At 41.6% G+C, this 23,400-nt stretch overlaps 2 protein-coding genes and 1 long non-coding RNA gene across 4 annotated transcripts in view; 1 reads left to right on the top strand and 2 right to left on the bottom strand.

Moving 5' to 3' along the window:
• Positions 1 to 357: 357 nt before the first annotated feature.
• Positions 358 to 8,079, bottom strand: LOC148892437 (uncharacterized). Its single transcript, XR_016116143.1, has 3 exons — positions 7,942 to 8,079; positions 2,248 to 2,345; positions 358 to 1,408 (listed from the first exon to the last, which is right to left on the bottom strand). It is a non-coding gene; the product is annotated as an uncharacterized LOC148892437 (long non-coding RNA).
• LOC148892436 (polyunsaturated fatty acid lipoxygenase ALOX15B-like) lies at positions 7,900 to 19,973 on the top strand. The gene is made up of 14 exons (XM_089005469.1): positions 7,900 to 8,116; positions 9,201 to 9,405; positions 11,596 to 11,677; positions 11,764 to 11,886; positions 12,930 to 13,033; positions 13,466 to 13,632; positions 13,730 to 13,873; positions 15,096 to 15,299; positions 15,369 to 15,455; positions 15,530 to 15,699; positions 17,166 to 17,287; positions 17,379 to 17,479; positions 17,557 to 17,727; positions 19,413 to 19,973. The coding sequence occupies exons 1-14, from the start codon at positions 7,976 to 7,978 to the stop codon at positions 19,590 to 19,592; spliced, it is 2,001 nt and encodes a 666-aa protein (XP_088861595.1). The 5' UTR covers positions 7,900 to 7,975; the 3' UTR covers positions 19,593 to 19,973.
• The window catches only part of npnta (nephronectin a), a 43,822-nt gene continuing 40,391 nt past the window's right edge, over positions 19,970 to 23,400 (bottom strand). For both annotated transcript variants that reach the window (XM_089005471.1, XM_089005472.1), the window contains one exon: positions 19,970 to 22,276. In XM_089005471.1, the coding sequence (XP_088861597.1) occupies positions 22,166 to 22,276 (111 nt within the window). In that variant the 3' untranslated portion in view covers positions 19,970 to 22,165. The remainder of the gene's footprint in view (positions 22,277 to 23,400) is intronic.

Below are 23,400 nucleotides of genomic sequence, written 5' to 3'. Positions count from 1 at the left end.
TAAAATGAGAATAATCCGTTCCCAGGTCCCCATAAATCATAATTTTCTACGTTCTAATTTTCTAAACCTTAAAACTACACAAAATGTACCTTAATTTATGTATAATAAATGTGCTATTGTATTATAATTAAATAAATAAACTGTACTGTATAATAAAGTCGTTTTATTTACCTTTGTGATGGTCGTTGATGGTTTGATGGAATGGACTTTCCTCAGCATTAAACACTTGATGAGGAATGTAGCCTTCTTCTTTCACCATCTTGAGGAATGATCCCTTGGAGGTGCTTTCTCTGCGATAATTTTGCCTAGTTCCTCATCAATTGTGTTCTGTCTAGCTGGGTTGATAGCTTTTTGCATCAAGTGTACAAATGGCTTGTACGGGTTATTTGTGGAGCCTGATTGATGGGAATTTTAACCATGCAGCCTACACTCTGTCTTTGAGCTATCATAGTTGAAACGAGTCCAAATTTTTCTATCCATTTTGTCATTCTCTCTCTGTCGTCTGCTTGTCTCTTTAATGTTTAAACCACCTCCCCCCTACTAGTGCGTCCTTGACCAATCACGTGGCTTTAAACGACGACTGGGGGCGGGAAATAGAGGACCAAAACAAGCCAGCTGCCATAGTCTTGTTTCGTTCGCAAACGAGCCCGTTCTGCTAACATCACTCATTGTGGCAGCTCCGTATGCATCCCGAAAAAAAGTTCGTATGCCAAGGTAAAATTGTCAAATTTAACGTTGGTAAACCAAAAAGTTCGCAAGCCAAGCGGTTCGTAAACTGAGGTATCACTGTATTTGTAATTCTACTTGGGAAATGTCACAATAACTGTCCCCTCGCATCTCGGCAGAGGATTTCATTGACCTCTGCGAGATGTCATACACCACAAAGAACTGAGCCAAAGCCAGCAGGCCAAGAATTATTGGCATTGACATTCGCAGTGTAGAGGAGCATCCTTACCAGGGTTGTTGTGATATTTGCTTCCTTTAAATTTCCTCAAATTTCATCATCAAACAATGTTGTGTGCAAGATGTTATCGTATGTTTTCTTATCTCATCTAATCTACTTTGTAAAATTAATCCTGTTTGTCTGTTTTTATTTTTATTTTTTCTCTATGGGGGATTGGAGTAATTTCATTTATTTTATAAGGTTTAGTCTCCTATCTTTGGCAGCATTTCTTTCGCATTATTGGATTTTTTGTCTCCCATATAATCTCATCAAATTCTAAACAATGCTCTTTAACCTCACGGCAAACCAGCTTCAGCAGAGGCCACATGTCCGGCAGCATTAACGTTCCTTTCAGCGCGACGTTCGGCACCGATGACGAGGTGCTGCAATGTCCTGCGACGGGAGCCCTCCAGAACTACAGAGGCCGGGTTGTCGTCGTCATCGGCCACGCCATGAAAAGCGCTTCTGCGGTAAGGCCGGGAAAATTACATCACTAGATAAATAAAGGCAGACGATTTGGAGACGATCCCCACGCGTCGTTTGATGGAATGTGATGCGTCACTTTTGTCTTTATATTGAACTGACAATTCGAGTTACACCTGCCTTGTTTTGACAAAGCAGGGCCATAACGCACAGGCCATAAAAATGGCAACTGCGGGTATCATTCAGCATTTATTTTAATCGATTCATTTTTATTTCATGTTACATCATTGTGTTTACTCCCAGTTCGCTGCACACCTGGTCGAGGTGAACTTCCCACGGGTTTGCATCTTAGATGGAGGGATCAACAAGCTAAAACCCACCGGACTCCTCACTGTCCATTCGCCTCAGATCTGACCCCATTGGTTGAGTCACTCAAGAGAGACAATGTACATATTTTTTTTTCTGACACCATTATGAATAAAAGAATAAATCCATCTTAAGAACATTTTCGTGAATATAGCTTGGCTCTGAAAATTAAAAAAAAAACAGAGTTGAGCTGCTTGTTCTGAATGATATAGTACCTTGTGAGTGTGTGAGAGTATATTTGTGTGTGTGGGTGGGTGATCGGCGCTTATTAATACAATGTATTATTAATAGTAGTAGTAGCAGCTATATATTAGCTAGCTATTTGCGTTACTTCCGGGTTGAGTGAATGCTGGTGTGTGTGGCTGCTGCTGCTCATCCACAGAAAAACTTGAAAGTATTGAAAGGCACTTTGAACTGAAATGTATAATACTAATAATAATAATCATAATTATTATTATGATTATGATGATGATTATTATTATTATTATTATTATTATTATTATTATTATAAATACCTCCTATTTGGAACACTGGGCCATCTCTTCACTCTTGCCGTGGTGAAGGAAAGTCGTTTCCAAAAAGGGATGTGACTTGTTTTCCACTTGACAGATTGCTAAAAAAAAGGTTAAAGCACACAGATTCGTCAGGACATGATATCATTTGAGCATAATACTCTGTCAAAAACACAAAGTACTGTTATTAAGCAATATGTATGCAATAAAGTGTGCAACTATGTGGCAATACTGAACGCGAACGGACGTATGCAAATTGTGCAAACACGGAGCTCCAAAAAAAATGCTTTGATAATGGCATGTCCATATGTTTGAAAAAGTCTCAAATAACAAATGCATTCAAGAGAATTGTTTTCTCCCTTTTCCAACCAACAAGAGATCCATTCCTTTTCCTCTTGCTTTCATAACTTTACTGCTGTGTTACTTCCGGGTAGAGTGAACGCTGGCCCGAATGGCTGCCACTGCTCACCCGCACAGAAAAAAAAATGCAGTGACTGTAAAGTGTGCTTGAGAGTTTTGAAAGGCGCTTAGAAATTAAATGTATGATGATGATTATTATTATTATTATTATTACGCTTATACGTCTGTGTAAGCTCTCAGTCGTACAGGAGTGGTCCATCGATGAGAAGGTTTCTTCAACCGTCATCTGTACAAATTTGAAGGTTTCGGACGTTTCGTCTCCTATCCAAGAGGCTTCGTCAGCGAACTAAAGTCTGACTGGTTGTATCGGCCCTATTTATATATCCCTAATGTCCAGACAAGGCGGCGCCGGACACAGCTATGATAGGTCCCTACTCTCAGGTTGGGGGGAGCAGAGGACCACTCCCAATCAGTGGGGCCACAGGGAGTGGTCCTCTGCTGCAGCTTACATTTTCTCCTTTCATCAGAAAAATTGTTAATTCCTAAATTATGAGTCTGGAGTTATGAGCTTGAAATGAGGGCGGCTGTTGAAAATACAATGCAATACATACATATTGGTTTATATAGCGTTTTAACAATAGCTGAAGCTGCAACACAGCGCTAACCTGGAAAAAAGGAAATGCTGCCCCCTTGTGGAAAGGAAAAACATTGCCAGAGGCCATGGCCAGCGCTTTATCGGCACCCAAACTAGAAAAAACAAAACTCAAATAAATTTGGCAATGGAGTTCTACGTCATATTTTCAATTTCCCAAATAAATTTGTGAATGGCAGCGCATTAGTTGAATGTTAAAAAAGGCTGCATATCAAAATATGTTTATTTCTAATTCTGCTATGTGCTAACTTGAACCGCTTCCGGATCACAGTGAGCGTTTTCGGTTGGTTTCATTGACATTTTGCATGTTGCCATCCGGGACGCACGGCCAGAGAGGATGCAAGTTCTGCTTTTCACTCTGAAATTGTATCATAGTGTTCTGGGGGGAAGGGTGTTGTCGTCATCACAGTCGTGGGTGTGAAGTGTTACAAGAGGTGATATGTATATGTATGCAATGGAAAAGCCTTGAAGTTGCATCATCAACTGAGCACCACATGAAAGACACTTTTTTGGTCAGCATTGCTTTCAAACTAACCAACCAACTAACTAATTAACTAACTAACTAACTAACTAACTAACTAACTAACTAACTAACTAACTAACTAACGTTCCACTCTAAGAGATTGGCCCCAACCTGACCAAATAACCCACCGCCAACAAGCAAGACGACCTCATGTGGGGTCAAACGGCCCCAGCGGGATGAAACAGTTTACAACGACAAAACATTCATCAATCTTGAAATACCAGATCAGCGAGTATCTCCTGCCATGTCAAAAACACAGCCACTGAAAGTTGAGAACTGCCGTTCTTGAATGATCCCCTCCCTCATTGTTGCGTAACCTTGTTTTTTTCCATGCAGGGAAGCCCAATTACAGTCATCTTTTTGTTCTACTTCCTTTTGGGCACCTTATTACGGTGAACACCCGATATGTTTTAATATCCAATTGGCAACAACTGTATACATTTTTTTCAATATTATATCAATATTAGTCACTGCGAGACTAATAACGGCAAATCCAATCCAATATAAATGGTATTTTTGGGGCCATTTTTAGCTACCAATCTGAAAGCAGCAATGAACTCCTGTGATACAGCAAGTTGGCACCGACAGAAATAAAACCTGAAAAAAAATGTTGCTTATTAATGATGCCGTTCTTCCTTGGTAAGAGCATTGTTGCTTAGTAATCAGGACAACTTTGGCGACGACGGCACACCTTGTCTGTGTGAACACCGCCCAGGTTTTAAATCATAATTGTTTTGTTGTATCGATGAAAAAAAAGTCAAAACAGCTGCATCAGCGATTGTCTGCATTCCGGTAATCTGCCGCTATCACGCGCCTTCATAATAAAAGATATATTATTATTATAAAGTATTGTCATTAAGATCTGACGTTACATTTCAAAAGATCTGCAATCAACATTTTTATCTATCTTTTATTTTGAATTTCATTTATAAGCACCTTTCAAAGCTCTCAAGGACACTTTACAGTCACAGTATATTTTTCTGCGGCAACCGTTAGCTCAACAAGTTACAAAGTAAAAAAATAATAATAATAAGAACAAATACGACAACACAAAGACACATAGTCATTCATTCTTCAGCACTTTCTGTATCCTCTTTGTGACATAAAGCAGTTCTAGATGACGTGCATACATTAGTTGGAAACGTTTTAGTTTGAAACTCGCCCACGTCGCATTAATGTAATGCACACTGATTAAGCTAAAGCTAAAGTTAAATTAGCATAAAACATGCGTCTAAAATTATTAATAATAACAATAATAAAAAGAATAAGACTACTGTGGCGGGCACTAGGACCAAGCATCTCACCCAGCAGGTGCACGGAAGGGGGCGGGTTCATATCACATATATTATTATATATGTGATATATTATTATCACTGCATTATCTGTTTGGCTCAGATCCACTTGTTAGCCATTGGAATAAACAGGTCTCCACATTCAGTCGTGTGTGCGGCTACACTGGTGACCCCAACGAAGGAAATGTTCATGGCAACAGATGAAAATGTATCTTCTACGGCCATGTTGCCACGACCGACACCCAAACTCGCAGCTGTCGCTTACGCCGCGAAGTTGCCCGTGTTCTGGCACAGCGACCCGGCTTTGTGGAAGCGTTTCCAGCATGTGGAAGAGCACCTACGAAGCATCACGACAAATGAGCCAAAATATTACATGGTCGTGGCGTCCATCGACCAACCGACAACCCATAGCATGATGCAACTTCTGCGCGCGCCTCCACGATGCGGGAAGTACGACGCGCTCAAACAACTGCTGCTCAGGCGGTTCACGCTATCGGCCTCTGAAAGAGCAGACAGACTTCTTTCCCTTCCCGGACTCAGCAACGGAACAGCAGTGGATCTCATGGGCAAAATGCTGTCGCTGTTATTCGGATGATGGTGGATTTCTTTTCCCCCACATATTCCTTCACCAGCTACCACCCGAGATGCACGCCGTGCTAGCTAACTCGACGTGCCTCGCCACCGGCGACTATCGTGGTTTAGCCGTGCAAAGCGTGACGGCCGAACCCCTCGGCGAAGTGGCATCGAGCATCGATCCGACCATCGTGGCCGGAGTGGGATCGCAGAAGCGGCGCGGGAAAGCCATCTGCTTTTTCCATCAGCGGTTTGGCGCCAAGGCTCGTCGATGCGCACCCTCCTGCTCTTACGAGGCTCTGGGAATCTCCAACGCCCGTCGACTGGTCCCCGCAACGAGCACAGTCCTTTCAACGAGCCAAGGAAGCTCTCGCGGGTACACGTCTTCTGGTCCACCCGTTCTCAACCGCACAGGTGGCCTTGACTACCGATGCGTCTGATGTTGCCGTAGGGGCGGTGGTTAAGCAGCTTGTGGAGAACGAATGGCAGCCCCATGCATTTTTCAGTCAGAAGCTGCAAGATAATGAACGCAAGTATAGTGTTTTCGACAGAGAGTTGTTAGCACTATATCTTGCAACGCGCCATTTTCGTTTCCTCCACATACGCGCCGGTTCACCACATATGTAGATCACAAACCACTCACATTCGCCATGTCGAAGGTTACTCAACCATGGTCGGCCTGACAGCAACAGCATTTAGCGGCCATTTCGGAATTCACGACAGACATTCACCACGTGGCCGGCAAATGTAACCCTGTGGCCGATTGCTTGTCACGCACGATCGTGTGTCCAGTCCAGCTCGGGGTGGATTTTTCAGAGATGGCTACTGCCCAATCTGAGGATCCGGACATCCACAAACTCAAGGCAGCAGGCTTGAGGAGGTGGCACTGTGTGAAGTGGGTCCCGCTCTCCTCTGCGATGTGTCTACGGGTCGCACTCGTCCCATGGTTCCGCAGGAGTGGCGTCGGCGAATTTTTGATTCTATTCATTCCCTCTTACACCCTGGCGTCCGGGCATCAGTCAAACTACTTGGGGCCAAATTTGTCTGGCCTGGGTTACGAAAGGACGTCAGAAAGTGGGCAGCTGCATGCGTGGCATGTCAGCGCACACCCGGGTAAGCCTGGAAATTTTTCCAATTCCGGACAGGATATTTGATCACATCCATGTGGATCTGGTTGGTTTCCCTCCCTCCTTCGCAGGGTTACACACATCTCCTTGCTATGGGCGCTCGGACCACTAGGTGGCCGGAAGCAGTCCCCCTGTCCTCCACGACCTCGGCAGAAATAGCACACGCATTTCTGTCGTCCTGGGTCTCGCGTTTCGGCACGCCATCCGACATCACTTCGGATAGGGGCCACGTTTGTGTCTGAGCTCTGGTCGGCCATGGCACAGTCCTTCCCTTTACCCGTTATCCTGCGGGTGGCCTACCAGTCCGAACGAAGGACTGCGTAGTCGTTGTGGCAGGCTGGTCAAGCCCCCAGCAAAGTTTTCACCTTGACTTTCCTTCTGGGGGGGGGGGGGGGGGGGGGGGGGGCTGTGTGGCGGGCATTAGTTCCAAGCATCTCACCCAGCAGGTGCACAGGAGGGGGCGGGTTCATATCACATATATTTCACTGCATTTTCTGTTTGGCTCAGATCCACTTGTTAGCCGTTGGATAAACACAGTTGTGTGTGCTCGTTCCTCAACGGCTACTCTACATTTATTTCTAAACGCATATTACAATTGTCACAAATACACGAACCGGATATATTCTGGGACTCCAACTGTGTTTTTCTGTCCGATTAAAATCACAAAGTTTTTTCCCCTGTTGGTTTTGGGGTACAGTATTTTCCCCTCTTTACCCGTGATATTACATTACTTTATTAAATGTTTTTTTAGTCATTTAATAAACCCTATTTTGAAGCAAACGCGTTTTTATCGTAAAGGAACGCATGAATGATGAAACACCTGAAAAACGAATTTAGTTTATTATTGTACATGAATAAAAACCAAAATACTTGATACAGGCCAATTTAAGAAAACAAGATAAAAACAATCAAACCCCACAAACTTTGGCACGTTACCGGGTCGATACCAGTGTTATGTTTCTTACTCTATTGACGTACAAACGAGATTTTAATGTGCGGAAATGGCTCATATGCCCCGAGGAGAAATCAACAGTCGCAAATTCAACTCGATCACTGCTCATACACGTCTGACATTCCTGAACAAACAGCCTGTCGTAAGTACCTCCCACAATTTAGCATACTGAACAGGTATATAAAAATCTGTTGTAGTCGGAAAAAGACCCGTCTTACCCTTTTTCGCATTCTTCATCATTCCAAAATAACAATGGTGGATTACGAGGTGACGGTCTACACCGGCAATCGAATTCACGCCACCACTGTGAATCCTGTGCACATTAAACTGGTGGGCACTGATGGCGAGAGTTCCCGAACCTGGTTAAAGTCTTTGGTGATTTTCAGAGGAGCGGTAAGTGGGAGAAGGCAGGGGAGAACCTTTGAGGGGCCGAGGGGGTTAACCCCCTCTTCAAGTTCCACAAAAAAATGCCAAAAAAGGTGTTTTTGTTGTCATTATGTCATTGTTTTTTTTGTCATTATCAGTGCAGCTATAAAGAGTGTAGGAACCGTTTAGATATTTAGGTTTGTAAACTGGTTCATAGAAAAAATTAATATCGGTCATTTTATGAATTAGTTTTTATGTATTCAACAGTTTAGTTTATTCCTAAATCTGTTTTTTTTTTGTTTCATATTTCAATTTGAGCTTGACAAAAAAAAATAAAAATGTCACCTTGACGTTCTGTGTCTACTCATCCTATAGTATAAACATAGCGTACTTTCATAAATACAAGTAAATATCATACATGTTAAGTTTCATGATTTGCTCGGGACACTCCCGATTTTAACCACAGTCCTTCTTTATAAGGTAACTATTGAGACATTTGAAAGGTGAAACTAAAGGAAATTTAAAAAAATACATTTTTATACTAAGTGAATGTATAAATCAACAATGAAAGCATTTTTTTGTGTTTTATTTACGTCTAATTGACACTCTTGTTACGCTCACATTATTTTAAGAGTCGTAAGTACAAAATTCTCTTGATTTATAATTTCTGAAATTTAACATGTATGAAATCTTCAAAATAATCGGTTTTCATGTTGACTCGTATTTGCTATTTAGCACACACTTTGTTTTGGATTGGATTTGCCTTTATTAATCTTGCAGCGGAGATATTTACATTTTGCTTGTAATGCTAATGTTGTAGTCTGCATGTTATTGTGGTTCACTCCTGGAGGTGAAATTGTACCTTCAATCCGATTAAGTAACACACCTTTTGGTATGAGACAACACCCTTGTGAAAATTTGGCTTCCCTTGCTGTCTTTCATTGAAGGCCATTTTAATCTAGTCTTTTTTTACCAGGCTCTCTCTATAAGAGACAAACATTTTTTTTCATAACTTGGAACGGTTCCTATGTGTCTTCATAACACATCTGCTGTCATACCTCTGTTGGTAGCGACTGGCAGAACTTTTAATATTTTCAATCCAATTTACTAGGTAACCACATGCACAGTTTCCTGCCCTAACTCCCTTGGCCGGCTGCTTCTGATCGAACTAGACAAGCGGCAATTTTTTATTTTGCCCGGCGACGCCTGGTTCCCCGACAAGGTGGAAATCAAATCACCTGAGAATGACATCTACACCTTTCCCATCTACTGTTGGATCAGTGACAGCGAGACTCATCGCTTCAGAGAAGGCAAAGGTTGGTTCATTCAGATGCTCGTTTGCCATTATGCATTGAACTCATTCACTGCCAGATGGTGTGCAAAAATGTGTCCACTCCAGTGCCAGGGTTTTTGTCATTTTTACTCAAATTCCAACCCCTTGCAGAATATTGAGTTTTAGGACTACACAAACATTTGATGCAGTGTAAGAAACCTTCGACTCTCTTCTTTCATCAGAAAAAAACGAGTTAATTCCTAAATTATATGGGTTATCTGTGTGTGAAATGGGGGCGGCTGTGCAAAAGGCAAATGCTGCCTCCTTGTGGGAAGGAAAAAATTGCCAGAGGTCTGACCAGCGCTTTCTTCAGTGATGAGAAGAACGGAGCGTTAGCACAGAGCGCCTATGTGGATCTGTCGTGGCTTGGAATTGAAGCGGATTTACGTGGGACAGGAGATGATTTTATCAATAGATGCTACAGCTTCGTGTTTGCTTTCAACACTTAGCTTGCGGCAGACACGCACATTCAATCATGATGTCTCTGATCTACTGGTGAAAAGGAGGCTTTGATGCTCTGCTCTTTCATCTAGAATTGCTTCATACAGCAAACAGAAAGTGCTTAAAGGACAACCGACACATTTTTTTGTTTCCTAACAGACATCAGAAAAACCTTTTACAGCATCTAAAATACCCAAAACACGCAGGCTGATATTTTAGTCAAATGCAAAAGACCAATAAAAATGAGTTAAAGTGTCCCAAAACTACTTCAAAATGACTCCGAAAATGGCGAGTTTCAGAAGGTCACGCCCTCTTGTTCGTGACGTCACGCCAGGACATCCTCGCCTTGCTCTAGAATCAAAACAATGGCTTCAGATTCGGAGAAGATGTTTTCTTGTTACTCATCCAGTTATGAATATGATTCAAATAATTCTGAAGAGGAAAGCATAAATGTTTGCAATCAATTAAAGAAGTACTTGCGTCTCAATTCGAGCCATCTGGATTGAAATGTAGCATCCCAGAAAATGCACAAGATGGCGCTCAAGCTCCGTTGGAAATTGGCTGATTTGTCTGCTGAGAATTTTTGTCAACGAGAATCAAACACAGTAGTAGTCTTGGTGCAACACACACACACACACACACACACACACACACACACACACACACACACACACACACACACACGAGTCACCATCGCGTTATGTGTTTTCCTTCTAATTTTGCCATCAACACGGATCAACACAATGTTTTAAGACCAAACAAAGTACCCAAAATGCATTGTGTGTCGCTTTCTCGGTCAGGGGCGTGACAGACGTGACGTCACATCAGGCATCGTCATCAACTCAAAAACAAGACTTCCTGAATATTCAGTGTGCGTCTTAAAACGTAAAATATAGCTATATGCCGTGGAATCTTTGTAAAACACGCTCAGAATCAGAATCAACTTTATTACCAAGTATGTATAACACACAAGGAATTTGTTTCCGGTCGAACACGCTGCACTAGTATCATCATCAAAAAATTGCAAAGAGGCACTATACAGTTCCATTTGGGCTACTGTTCAAAGAGTTAATGGCTTGGGGGAAGAACCTGTTTAAATGTCTGCTGGATTTGGTGTGCATGGATCGGTAGCGCCTGCCTGAGGGGAGTAGCTGGAAAAGGTGGTGGGCAGGGTGAGGAGGGTCCAGTAGGATTTTCCGCGCCCTAGTTTGGATTCTTGCAGTGTGCAAGTCCTCGAGAGTGGGTAGGGCGGTGCCAATGATTTTTTCCGCCGTCCTAACTGTAATAAGTCAGTACAAGTAATTTGAAGTGATTTTACAAATTATGGACACAACTCCGGAGGTGTCGGTTGTCCTTTAAGATTGAATGACCTTTTCTGTTGTGTGACATTTTTTTTTTTGTTATTGTTGTTTTTGACTTCAAGATGGCGCCGTGTGAGTGGCTGCCTTTACAGCAGCTCCTGTATATTCTTTTTTGCTACTGTGAAATGTAAATTTCCTCATTGTGAGATGAATAAAAGCTTATCTAATCTATCAGCAACCCCCTCGCAAGAAAAAACTAAACCCGAAAAAACTAAACCCGAAAAAAATTCAGGAGTGGCACACCACGTCATATTTTCAATTCTTGAATAAATTCGGGAATGGCGATGAATGAGTTAATAGCTGAAAAAAAGAAAAATCATGCCAATTACTATTAATTTTATTGTTCTATCTATATATTTTTGGGGGGGCAGCTCTGAGAATCTTTGATGAAAGCCACTCTCTCGGCCAGTACGCAAGGGAGCAGGAGATAAATCAACGAAGCGTAGACTACAGGTGAGCGTTCACATAGAAATCCTCCAAAATGTGACATTTCAAGCGGACTCCATAAGGCGACGCTAACCTTTCAAACCGGCCAACAGCTGGGATTTTTATGCTCCAGGTTTGCCCTACACCATCAAGGCAGACGGTGCCATGACCCTCCCGGATGAGGTCCAGTTTTCCTTTACAAAATCCACCGAGTTTGCTTTCACAGCTGTGACAGCGTAAGAGTACTTCAAACCGAAATCACCATTGACACTGCTGTTGTTTCTTTGTTCTGAAATAATAATAATAATAATAATAATAATAATAATAATAATAATAGTTGTATTAAGTTCATCCTGTCTACTTGATATCTAATTTAAAACAGATTCTTATCTTACAGACAGTGTATTGTCGGTGTTCAAATACCTGACATGTTTCAGCGTCTACTTCCGCCTTCCGGAAGGCGGAAGTAGACGCCGAAACATGTCAGGTGGGTTCAAATACCTGACAAATACATGTCATGTATAAGCACCTTTCAAAACTCTCAAGGTCACTTTATAATCACATAAGTTTTGCTGTGGGTGAACAGCGGCAGCCACACACGCCATTGTTCACTCAACCCGGATGTAACTGAAATAGATAGAAAGCTTATTTCTCTTTCTGTCTTCACCATGGTAGAACAACTTAAACCCTGACCCTAAGCTTCTAGCCTTGCTCCCTTTACACCTGGTCTCCTGGACACACAGTATGTCTACCTTCCTTCTCTGCATCATGTCAACCAGCTCTTGACCTTTACCTGTCATTGTTCCTACATTCAAAGTTCCTACTCTTAGTGGTATACTCTTGGCGTTCTATTTCTCTCTTTTCCTCCGGGCACACCTCCCTCCTCTCCTTCTTCGACCAACAGTAGTCCATTTTCCACTTGCACCCTGAAGGTCAACTGTACCAATGGCGGCTGTTGTTAACCCGGGCCTCGACCGATCCGGTATGGGATTCAGAGGTTTGATTCGCATATTTATTTTGGCAAAAATGTTTACGTCGGATGCCCTTCCTGACACAACCCTCTATATTTATCCGGGCTTGGGACCGGCACAATAAGACACTGGCTTGTGCCCCCTTGTGGCTACATTAGCTAGCTAGCTTGATAATAATAATAATAATAATAATACATTTCAAAACTCTCAAGGTCACAGGACAGCCTGCTAGGATAAAGTTTCATGGTCAATCAAGACTTTTTTGACAAGGCACTGCTACTAAGCTGCTTGTTTTTTCCCCCCAAAAGGCTGGCTGAGCTTCAGCTAAAGGGTTTGACTGACAACCAGGAACATTGGACAAGTCTTGACGATATTAACGAAGTGTTCCATAACAAAGACACACCCTTATCAGGTACGGTTAGGTTTTCGCTGCTGGCAAATATATATATATATATATATATATATATATATATATATATATATATATATATATATATATATATATATATGTTGTTTTTGTCTTGTTTTGTGTCTTTCTTTTGTTGGGCGTCGTGTGGAATGGATACGGATTGTTTTTCAGTATTTTTGACCATGATGATTTTTTGACCATCAAGGAGGAGACTGAGCGGTTGCGCCTTTTCGGCAGCATGAATATGCCAGTACTGTTTTTGAATGGAAATATATATATATATATATATATATATATATATATATATATATATATATATATATAAAATGAGCCTTGACTTTGACATCTGTGCTGTAGAATGCTCATTGAAGAGTCCTTACTGACACAACTGAAAGGGGATATTCTTGTATGGTGACTTAAGACTCTTTTCTCCAGATTATGTTCAGCAACACTGGAAGGAGGATGATTTTTTTGCCTACCAGTACCTAAACGGAATCAATCCCACCTTGATTCGACGTTGCAAAACTCTGCCCAGCAACTTCCCCGTGACCGACGACATGGTCGACATTCCTGATGGTTCGAACTTGTCCAATGAGCTGAAGGTGCCGCATCTATCTCGTACTCCTATTCACATTCTTTATGCAGCAGTATAAAAATCTGCGATCTATGCTCCAACATAATTTATTGGCCCATCAACAGCAAGGCAACATCTACCTGTGTGACTACAAGAACCTGGACGGAGTGCAGGCAAACACAGTCCAAGGGATTCAGCAGTACCTGATGGCGCCCCTTCTCCTGCTTCACAAGAGGCCTGATGATAAACTGATGCCTCTTGCCATTCAGGTGACATTTTGCCAAATTACTTTAAGATTTTAAAACAATGTGAAGCAGCGCTTGCAGAAATATTGCAAAAAATATATAGAGAATATATATATATATATATATACACACACACACACACACACACACACACACACACACACACACACACACACACACACACACACACACACACACACACACACACACACACACACACACACACATATATATACACTCACTCATATACACACTCATCCTGGCTGTTCAAGAGCAGGCCCTGAACACCAGAGCCATAGAGGCACGGCTGTACCACACCAGGCAAGACCCAAGGTGTAGGTTGTGCAAAGAGGCACCTGAGAAAATCCAACACATAACTGCAGGGTGTAAGATGCTGGCAGGGAAAACCTACATGGAGCGTCATAACCAGGTGGCTGGCATAGTCTACCGAAACATCTGTGCAGAGTATGGACTGGAAACCCCAAGGTCAAAATGGGTAACACCTCCCAAGGTAGTAGAGAATGACCAAGCAAAGATCCTGTGGGACTTCCAGATACAGACTGACAAGATGGTAATGGCCAACCGACCAGATATTGTGGTCATAGATAGAGGGCAAAGGAAAGCCGTTGTCGTGGATGTAGAGGTCCCGAGTGATGGAAACATCAGAAAGAAGGAACATGAGAAAATGGAGAAATACCAAGGGCTCAGAGAGGAGCTGGAGAGAGCGTGGAAGGTAAGGTGACAGTCGTGCCTGTGGGGGTCGGAGCACTCGATAATACGAAATAGAAACTGATTAAAATGACACTAAAAGTTATAAGATTTATCAATGAACTGTCAACATTTTGGTATATAATAGTATTCAATAGAAAACGTTGCTTAAAAACAACAGATTGACATCGTATACTATCCTGTTGTAAAGGAGATGCCAGCCATTTTGAATGCTTTTCGATTTACAGCCGTTTGACTTACGACTGCTTTGTCCAAACGGAACCCAGTCGTAATTCGGATGTTCCCTGTATATACACACAGGTACTGTCAAAACTCATTTTAGACCATAATCCGTTCCAGAAATTGTTCGAAAACCAAAACATTTGCCATTATAATTAATGTAATCTGCGGTGGGGAGTCGAGTGGTCCATTCAGCCGGCTCATTTTGGTCAAGAACCGATTTTCAGTTGTAAAACAAGGCATCAAAACCAAATGTGCTTTTGCATGGAGTGAAAAAGTCCATCCTCCCTCCCTACAGCTCAAGCAGACTCCGGCTGAGGACAACCCCATCTTTCTTCCAACGGACTCTCTGTACGATTGGCTGACGGCTAAGATTTTTGTGCGAAGTGCTGATTTCAGCCAACACCAGCTTAACGTGCACTTGCTGCGCACTCATCTGATAGCTGAAGTTTTTGTTGTGTCCCTCTTGCGCAACCTGCCCATGGTGCATCCCCTGTACAAGGTAACTCGAAGTCTCCAATCTGGTTTCTAGGTTTTCCTTTCACAGTGATTCTCTGATATTCTTTTTTAGCTCCTCGTACCCCACACTCGCTACACTTTGCAGATCAACGAAAAAGCTCGGGATACACTCGTGGGGCCTAAAGGAAGCTTCACTCAGGTAAAAGTCAACCTTTGTTTTCAAGACGACATCAAAGATATTCCATTAACGTCCAGTTTTGGACTTGTACTCAGTTTGCAGCTTCTGGAGGAGAGGGTTTGCCGGAAATATTGGCAAGGTCACATTCCGAGGTCACCTACAGATCTCTCTGTATCCACGAGGACATTGCTGATCGCGGCATGCACGACATTCCCAATTTCTACTACAGGGATGATGGAATCCAACTCTGGGACATCATGTATAAGTAAGCTATCCGTTTTCCTCAAGAAGAATTATACAATACCGGTCTTGACCATCTTGCGTCTTGGACCAATGTTTTGTTTCCATTCCTGCCAGTTTTATAGCACCGCTGCTGACAACATAACCATCGATTCATTTGACAACTTACAAACGCTCATTCCTTTGTCTTATTCTACTAAATGTCAAAATAAATAAATTAGCACGGCAAACTATTCAGAAACGGACTGATTAATAATAATAATAAATACGCCTTATAACAGTGTCTAAAACTCATGACAAAAAGTTAGCGGACACCAGGGCAGAATACTTTGATAAGTTGCCTGCCCCATTTTTCACGACTTTAAACAAAATAAGACGACTAATCACACAAAAAAAAAAAAAAAACATTGTTGCGAAGTATAAATGATTTTTTTAAATTAAGGAAGTACCTACCACAAATGCTACCTTGCTTAGTTTATGGTAAATATCCCTTGCTAAAGATTTTGCTCCAGTTGTCATTTGTCGTCATGGTGCGCAATGCAACGTTTGTGTTGCGTTGTCTACTCAAAGCCCCGTCAAACAAACGTTTTGCAAATTTGCAAATTGTCAAACGAACATTCGTTTGGCAATTGTCAAATTTCAATCAGAAGCTTGTTTCGTGCTTCGGACTATACCGTGACTGTAAAGTGTACTTGAGAGTTTTGAAAGGCGCTTAGAAAGAGCAATCCACTTGGCTTGTAGCAGTTTGCTTGTAGCTTTTGCTTTATTGAACAAAACAAATGAAAAAAAAAAACTTTTTTTTTGGTTTTTTATTTCTTGAAGAAGTTGTTGGCCACCCGGGCCGAGACGTTTTGAAAGTTGTTTGCCCCGGCAGATGTTATTTCAAACACTGCTAATAATGTCAACAATCATTTGTGAAGTTACTGTATTTTCCAGTCTATAAGGCGCACCTTCAATGAATGAAAAAAGTTTTCTAAATACATATAATATATAAAGAGATAAAAGTTTTCAAAATATAAGGCACACCACATTATAAGGCGCTACAGTAGAGGATTGGGTTACGCCGACTTCTTCTACAGGGAAAATTGAGTCGGTGGTTGCTTACAGTCATTGCGAGACCTATTGTCTATTGTGACTCAATATTACTTCAAATATAAGGCGAACCTGCGTATAAGGCGCAGGGTAATCTTTGGAAGAAAATCAAGGCTTTTGGATGCACCTTATACACCGGAAAATACAGTGGTTAGCAATATGCGACGTTAGCGTCATTGCTACTTGCTAAAGATGAGGCGGTTGCGTGTCGCTCATTTCCGTCAGCTGCTGGTTAGTTATTCGCGACTAAACTGCTAACTAAACTTTGTAAATGGGGCCCTGAGTAAGAACCAATCATATTTTTTGAAGATCTTAATTTAATATATGAATTTGTTTTCTCATTATCTGTGACATATTTGGCAGAATGCGTTGACAACGATACAATTTGTCTCTCGAAAGATTTGTGCAGGCAGTGATACAGCACTACTACAAAAGTGACGACGAGATACAGCGAGACTCGGAACTGCAGACTTATATCGGGGACATTTTTGAACACGGATTCCTTTCCCAGCCACAATCAGGTGATCGTCATAGTGCTTCACGTTCCTCCCCGAGTTTTCGTTCTTCAAAAGTGACACCTTTCTCATGACCTTTCACCCCTGTTTTTCACAGGTATTCCTCAGAATTTCACCACTGTGTCAGAACTAATTAAATTCACCACCATGGTGATGTTTACATGTTCCTGCCAGCACGCGGCCGTCAACAGCGGACAGGTGATGTAAACGGCAGTGAAATTTCTTCTGTTCCAAACGGGTGTAAAACAACGCACCTTGCAAAACGTCCTTTGCAGTTCGACTACGGTGGCTGGATGCCCAACACCCCATCGACTCTGCAGCGTGCTCCCCCAACCAAAAAGGGGACAACAAGCGAGGAGACAATGTTGCAGACCTTACCTGCTATCAACGTGACCGTTCAAGGAATGGCAGTCGTCTGGTTGCTCAGCAGGCAGTCCTCTGATTTTGTAAGTGGAACCAATTTGATCTGACAAAACAAGATTTGTTGTATTTGTTCTTCTTCTCACACTGTGTGTGAGGAGAAGAATATATATCAACCTGTCATTCTTTATCCACCACAACGGCCTTGGATTGTAAATTCATGATTGCGCTTCATCCGTCGACATCATTGCCTCGTTTCAGAACAAGATACAGAATTATGATCTCACAATGGGGATATTCTCATTTTACAGCAGGAACGTTATTAACTCATTCGCTGCCATTGCCAAATTCATTCAGGAATTGAAAAGCATGAGGCGGAGCGCCATTCTCGAATTTGTTCGGGTCTTGTTTTTTTTCTTGCAGGGAGGGTGACGATAAAGCGCTGGTCAGACCTCTGTCAATGTTTTTTTCCCTTCCACAAGGGGGCACCATTTGCCTTTTGTCCATATTAGCGCTTTGTTACAGGTTCAGCTGTTGTTGAAGCGCAACATAAATCAATATTGTATTTTGTACAGCCACCCCCATTTCAATCTCAGATAACTCCACACCCATATAACGTAGTGATAGAGAAAAGATAGAATAGAAGTTATCATATTTAAAAGTATCATGCTGCTGTATGCTTAGTTGGCCGAACACAAGGCCTACAATGGAAGCAAAGAGAATCTGGGGTCAATCTGAGGTGAAGAGACACAATTTGTGATTAAACTGTCCTCCTCGGGTAAGAAATCGAGGCTTGGGCGGAATTTAGGACTTGGTAAACTCCTGCACAGGAATATTTTTAACCTGGCTAATGATAACCAGGTGACCAATCTATCAGTTCATGGAAAGACAACCCAATAAAATGTTATGATTGAGTCCAGTGTCACAAATCAAAAGCTCATCATTTGGTCATGGAACTATCATACATTCATTTCATGGACAACCGATACCTCCGGACAAGTTGTGTCCGTAATTTGTAAAATCACTTCTACTGAGCGTATTTTACAAAGATTCCACAACACATAGCTATAATTTACATTTTAAGACTTGCGCTGAACATTCAGGAAGTCTTGTTTTTGAGTTGGTGACGATGCCTGACGTGATGTCACATCAGGAACGCCCCTGACCGAGAAAGCGACACACAATGCATTTTGGGTACTTTGTTTGGTCTGAAAACTTCATGTTAATCCGTGTTGATGGCGAAATTAGAAGGAAAACACAGAAATAACGCGATGGTGAATCGTGTGTTGCACCAAGACTACTATTTGATACTAGTTGACACAAATTCCCAGCAGACAAATCAGCCCATTTCCAACGGAGCTTGGGCACCATCTTGTGCATTTTCTGGGCGCTACATTGGAGTCCAGACGGCTGGAATTGATACGGAAGGACTCCTTTAATCGATTGCACCATTTGAATCATATTCATAATTGGATGAGTAACATCTTCTCCTAATCTGAAGCCATTGTTTTGATTTTAGAGCAAGGCAAGACGTCCTGGTGTGATGTCACGAATAAGGGGGCGGGACCTTCTGAAACTGGCCACTTCCGTTTCAATTTTTTGCAGTTTCAGCACACTTTAAGTCATTTTTATTGGTGTTTTGCATTTGACTAAAAATATCAGGCTGCGTGTTTTGGGTATTTTAGATGCTATAAAACCTTTTTCTGATGTCAGTTAGGAAACAAAAAAATTTTGTCGGTTGTCCTTTAACCAGCATCGGTTGTGTCAACAGGTCCCCCTCGGACATTACCCGGAGGACCATTTCACAGAGGAAATCCCCCGCCAGCTGCAAAAGGCTTTCAAAGCCGAGCTTGACAAATTGTCACTGAAAATCAACAACAGGAACAAAACGTTGGAAATCCCTTACACTTACCTGGATCCAAAGAACGTCGAGAACAGCGTGGCCATCTAAGCGTAGGAAATATGAGATGATATTAGCCATCCGTCCATATTTTAGCGCATCGGATTGGAAAAGGAGCGACGCCGCTTTGGTGAAGCGTCGCTCTGGATCGGCGACGACGCCGGGAGTGAATCACATCCAAATTGTCTGTCACTCAAAAACATAATTTATTTACATTCTGCTCTGCGCTGATTTTCGAATAACGGTAAACATGCATATGATGTAACGTAAAAAAAATATCCAATGCCCTTCATCTTTGAAGCACACAATGGCTGTGCTTTACAGCGCAAGGAGGGGGGGGTGTTGAGAAAGCACTTCAACAATGTCCAGTTTAGGCTGTGCGCATGGTTCAATGAGCAACAAAAAAGAATAAAAAAATCACAAATAAAGCGATTTGGCGTGAGATTATTTAGCACGAGTGAATTTACAGTCACATGATGAACGTGTGGCTTTGGGTAGCTATATTTACTAGAACACCATTTGGGAACATCTTGTCTGTCACATTTGATCGAAAACTTGCACGGTGTGGCATACGTATTAAATCAATGGACTGATCACATGATATCACGATGGATAAAAACTACGATGGCCATTGAGAAAATAAAGCTAGGAGGTCTTCATCTTAAATGGAAAAGCATAATATGATGAGAATCAAGTCATGGATTGAATTGTCAAGTAATTATGAAAGAAGGAGGGGAAGTGGGGTGGGGTGGGGGGTAATTTTACCAGAAAATAAAATGGGTTGGGAAAACTACATTTTAAAAAGAGGAAAGTGGAAATCCCCTGGGGCCAAAAAATGGTAATACTACAGAATATGACGGTACGGTGATACCTTGGCTTACGAACTTAATTGGTTCCCAGAGTGTGTAAGGCGAAAAGTGTGTATGCCAAAAATTTATTTCTCATAGGAAACCATTAAAATGAGAATAATCCGTTCCCAGGTCCCCATAAAATATAATTTTCTACTTTAATTTTCTAAGCCTTAAAACTACACAAAATATACCTTATTTTATGTATAATAAATGTGCTATGGTATCATAATTAAAAAAATAAACTGTACTATATAATAAAGTTGTTTTATTTACCTTTGTGATAGTCGATGGCTTGATGGAATGGAGTGGCCGGTTTCATCAGCATTAAACACTTGAGGAACGTAGCCTTCTTCTTTCACCATCTTGAGGAATGATCCCTTGGAGGTGCTTTCCCTGCGATAATTTTACCTTGTTCCTCATCAATTGTGTTCTGTTTAGCTGGGTTGATAGCTTTTTGCATCAAGTGTACAGATGGCTTGTGCGGGTTGTTTGTGGAGCCTGATTGATGGGAATTTTAACCTTGCAGTTGAAACGAGTCCAAATGTCACTGTTTTCTATCCATTTTGTCTTTCTCTGCCTGTAGTCTGCCTGTCTCTTTAATGTTTAAACCACCTCCCCTCACTGCTGCGATCTTGACCAATCACGTGGCTTTAACCGAAGACTGGGGGCAAGGAATAGAGGACCAAAAAAAAAAAATGTCAGTGGCCATTTTCTTTTTTGGAGAATGGCTTCACTCTCTCTCTGTCTGTAAACCCCGCCCTTCCCACTGCTGCGTTCTTGTCCAATCACGTGGCTTCAACCGACGACTGGGGGCGGGGAATAGAGGACCAAAACAAGCCGGCTGCCATATTCTTGTTAGGAGAACGGACTCGTTCGAACGAACATCACTCATAGTGGCAGCTTGGTGTGTATCCCGAAAAACAGTTCGTATGCCAAGGTAAAATTTTCCTAAATTTAACGTTCCTAAACCGAAAAGTTTGTAAGCCAAGGGGTTTTTAAACCGAGGCATCACTGGATTTGTAATTCTACTTGGGCAATGTCACAATATTCTAATTTTATACTCGGGATACAGAATTTCATTTGTCATAAAAATGAAAAATAAAAACCGAAATAAAACAGTTGTGTGGTTTTTTTTGTCATAGAATTTCGGAGCTTTTGCATTTTTTTCCTTCAATTTTCTTGATCGCCGAATAAAATTAACCCTGATTTGAATAGAAAATGTTTTTAAGATCACAATTTTTGGACTGAAATGGATTTATAACTCACGATAATACAACTCTTTTCCCAGGAAAATCTGGCAAAACACCCGTAAAAAAAATATTTGTGCAATCTCACTTTGTCTCACAAGCGAATATTTTTTTTCAGTCATATTTCTTGATCCCCTCCTCCACCCGAATTTTTTGCAAAATGTTTGTTGAATTAAAAACCGAAGTCATCTTGTTTCTGAATTAATTTCATACGGTGCACCCGATAAACTATTTGCAATTTTGATCCGATCAGATGAACCAGAAAACGACCCCCGGTGGTCACCACTAATATGACTGCATCAATAGCGCACTGTGACTAAACAGGCGGCGGTGGGAGGGTTTGTAGGGTTGTAGGCGGCCGTTACCTCGGAAACCTCCAGGTCATATGAGACTGGACGTCGAGTTTAGTCTTTGTATTTCGAAGAGCACATTGTGCTGCTGTTCATTGGTCTAGACGCAAAGGGGCACCAAGTCAGAGAGTCACGGCTCAATTGAGATGAATCTTTGAATCTTCTAGTCGTCGCCTTCAAAGACCCGTCGGGTCACGATCGTCCGTGCAGGAGCCTTTTGCGAGCGAGATGTCGTCCACTGCCATCTCGCCGCTTCGTCCTCGTCCGCGTTCACCCTTCAGCACCACCTGCCGGCAGCACGGTCACAGTTTCAGTGTGTGGCCTCGGTTACGGGAATATAGACGCTCCACAACTTACAGACGAGATACGTTCTGAACGGTCGTTCGTAAGATGATTTTGTTCGTGAGTTGCTTCAGTGCTATATTTTGTATGGAATGTATGTTTAAGGTTTATATAAGCATGTTTAATGCTTGTATAAGTAACCTGTATTGGTTTGTCCTGAAAAATAAACATTTAATGAAATATATGCGCTATAGAGATTTGTACATGTACAACTGGAGAGAATACTACATATGTCACTACAAAAATGTTCGTATCTACCGTTGTTCGTAACTCGAATGTTCATCAGGAGGGGAGTGTCTTTATAGTACTTAAATTGAAATATTGCAGGACAAAAAAGTTTGGAGATTGCATTCAAAATTAAAATAAAAAAATAAAGAAAAATGCAAACAAGAATTTTATCATAAAAATACATTTAATTTCTAAGCGCCTTTTAAAACTCTCAAGGACACTTTACAGTCACAGTATTTTTTTCTGCGTGTGAGCAGCGGCAGCCATTTTGCGCCAGCGTTCACTCTACCGGGAAGTAACACAGCAGCAAAGTTATGAGAGGAAGAGAAAAGGAAAGAAAGTCGTAGAAAAACAAAATACAGGAGCTGCTGGAAAGGCAGCCACTTTCGCGACATGAAGTATTAATAAATACATAAAATTTAATTTCATTCAAGAAAAGAAAAATTCTACGAGCCGACAGAAAATCATAAATTACAATTAAAAAAGTGTTTTTTACATTTTTTTTTCACAGCTAAATTGTCCCCCAAAAAATTGTCCCCTATTTTTTCCCGTAGCAACAATATAAAGAAAAAAGTAGTTTTATATTGTAATCTATGATTTATGAAAAAATAAACATTTTGAGATATGTTCATGATTTTTCATTTTCTGCAAATGACCAGAATGTCAAAATTTGGTAAAAAAAAGGTAAACTCACGAGTTTAGTTGCAATTCTGACAAAATATCCGTGACATCACCGAACCAACTCCCCCCCCCCCCCCCCCCCCAAAATAAATGAATAAAAAACTAAGCAAAGCTATGATTGAACCTCTTGAAAAAGTGCAAAAGGATTGACGCCTCGGCG

Source organism: Hippocampus bargibanti, linkage group LG10, assembly GCF_051943395.1.
Source record: "Hippocampus bargibanti isolate YZ-2025 linkage group LG10, ASM5194339v1, whole genome shotgun sequence".
Taxonomy (NCBI): Eukaryota; Metazoa; Chordata; class Actinopteri; order Syngnathiformes; family Syngnathidae; genus Hippocampus; species Hippocampus bargibanti.
Note: the sequence above shows the minus strand (reverse complement) of the source record. Positions and strands in the feature narration are given on the sequence as shown.

Bases quoted from the DNA above. Each gene is read 5' to 3' on its own strand.
- LOC148892436 (XM_089005469.1), top strand. From the start codon at position 7,976: ATGGTGGATTACGAGGTGACGGTCTACACCGGCAATCGAATTCACGCC. The intron at 8,117-9,200 runs GTAAGTGGGAGA...CCAATTTACTAG, and splicing joins TGGTGATTTTCAGAGGAGCG to GTAACCACATGCACAGTTTC. The intron at 17,480-17,556 runs GTGATGTAAACG...CGTCCTTTGCAG, and splicing joins CGGCCGTCAACAGCGGACAG to TTCGACTACGGTGGCTGGAT.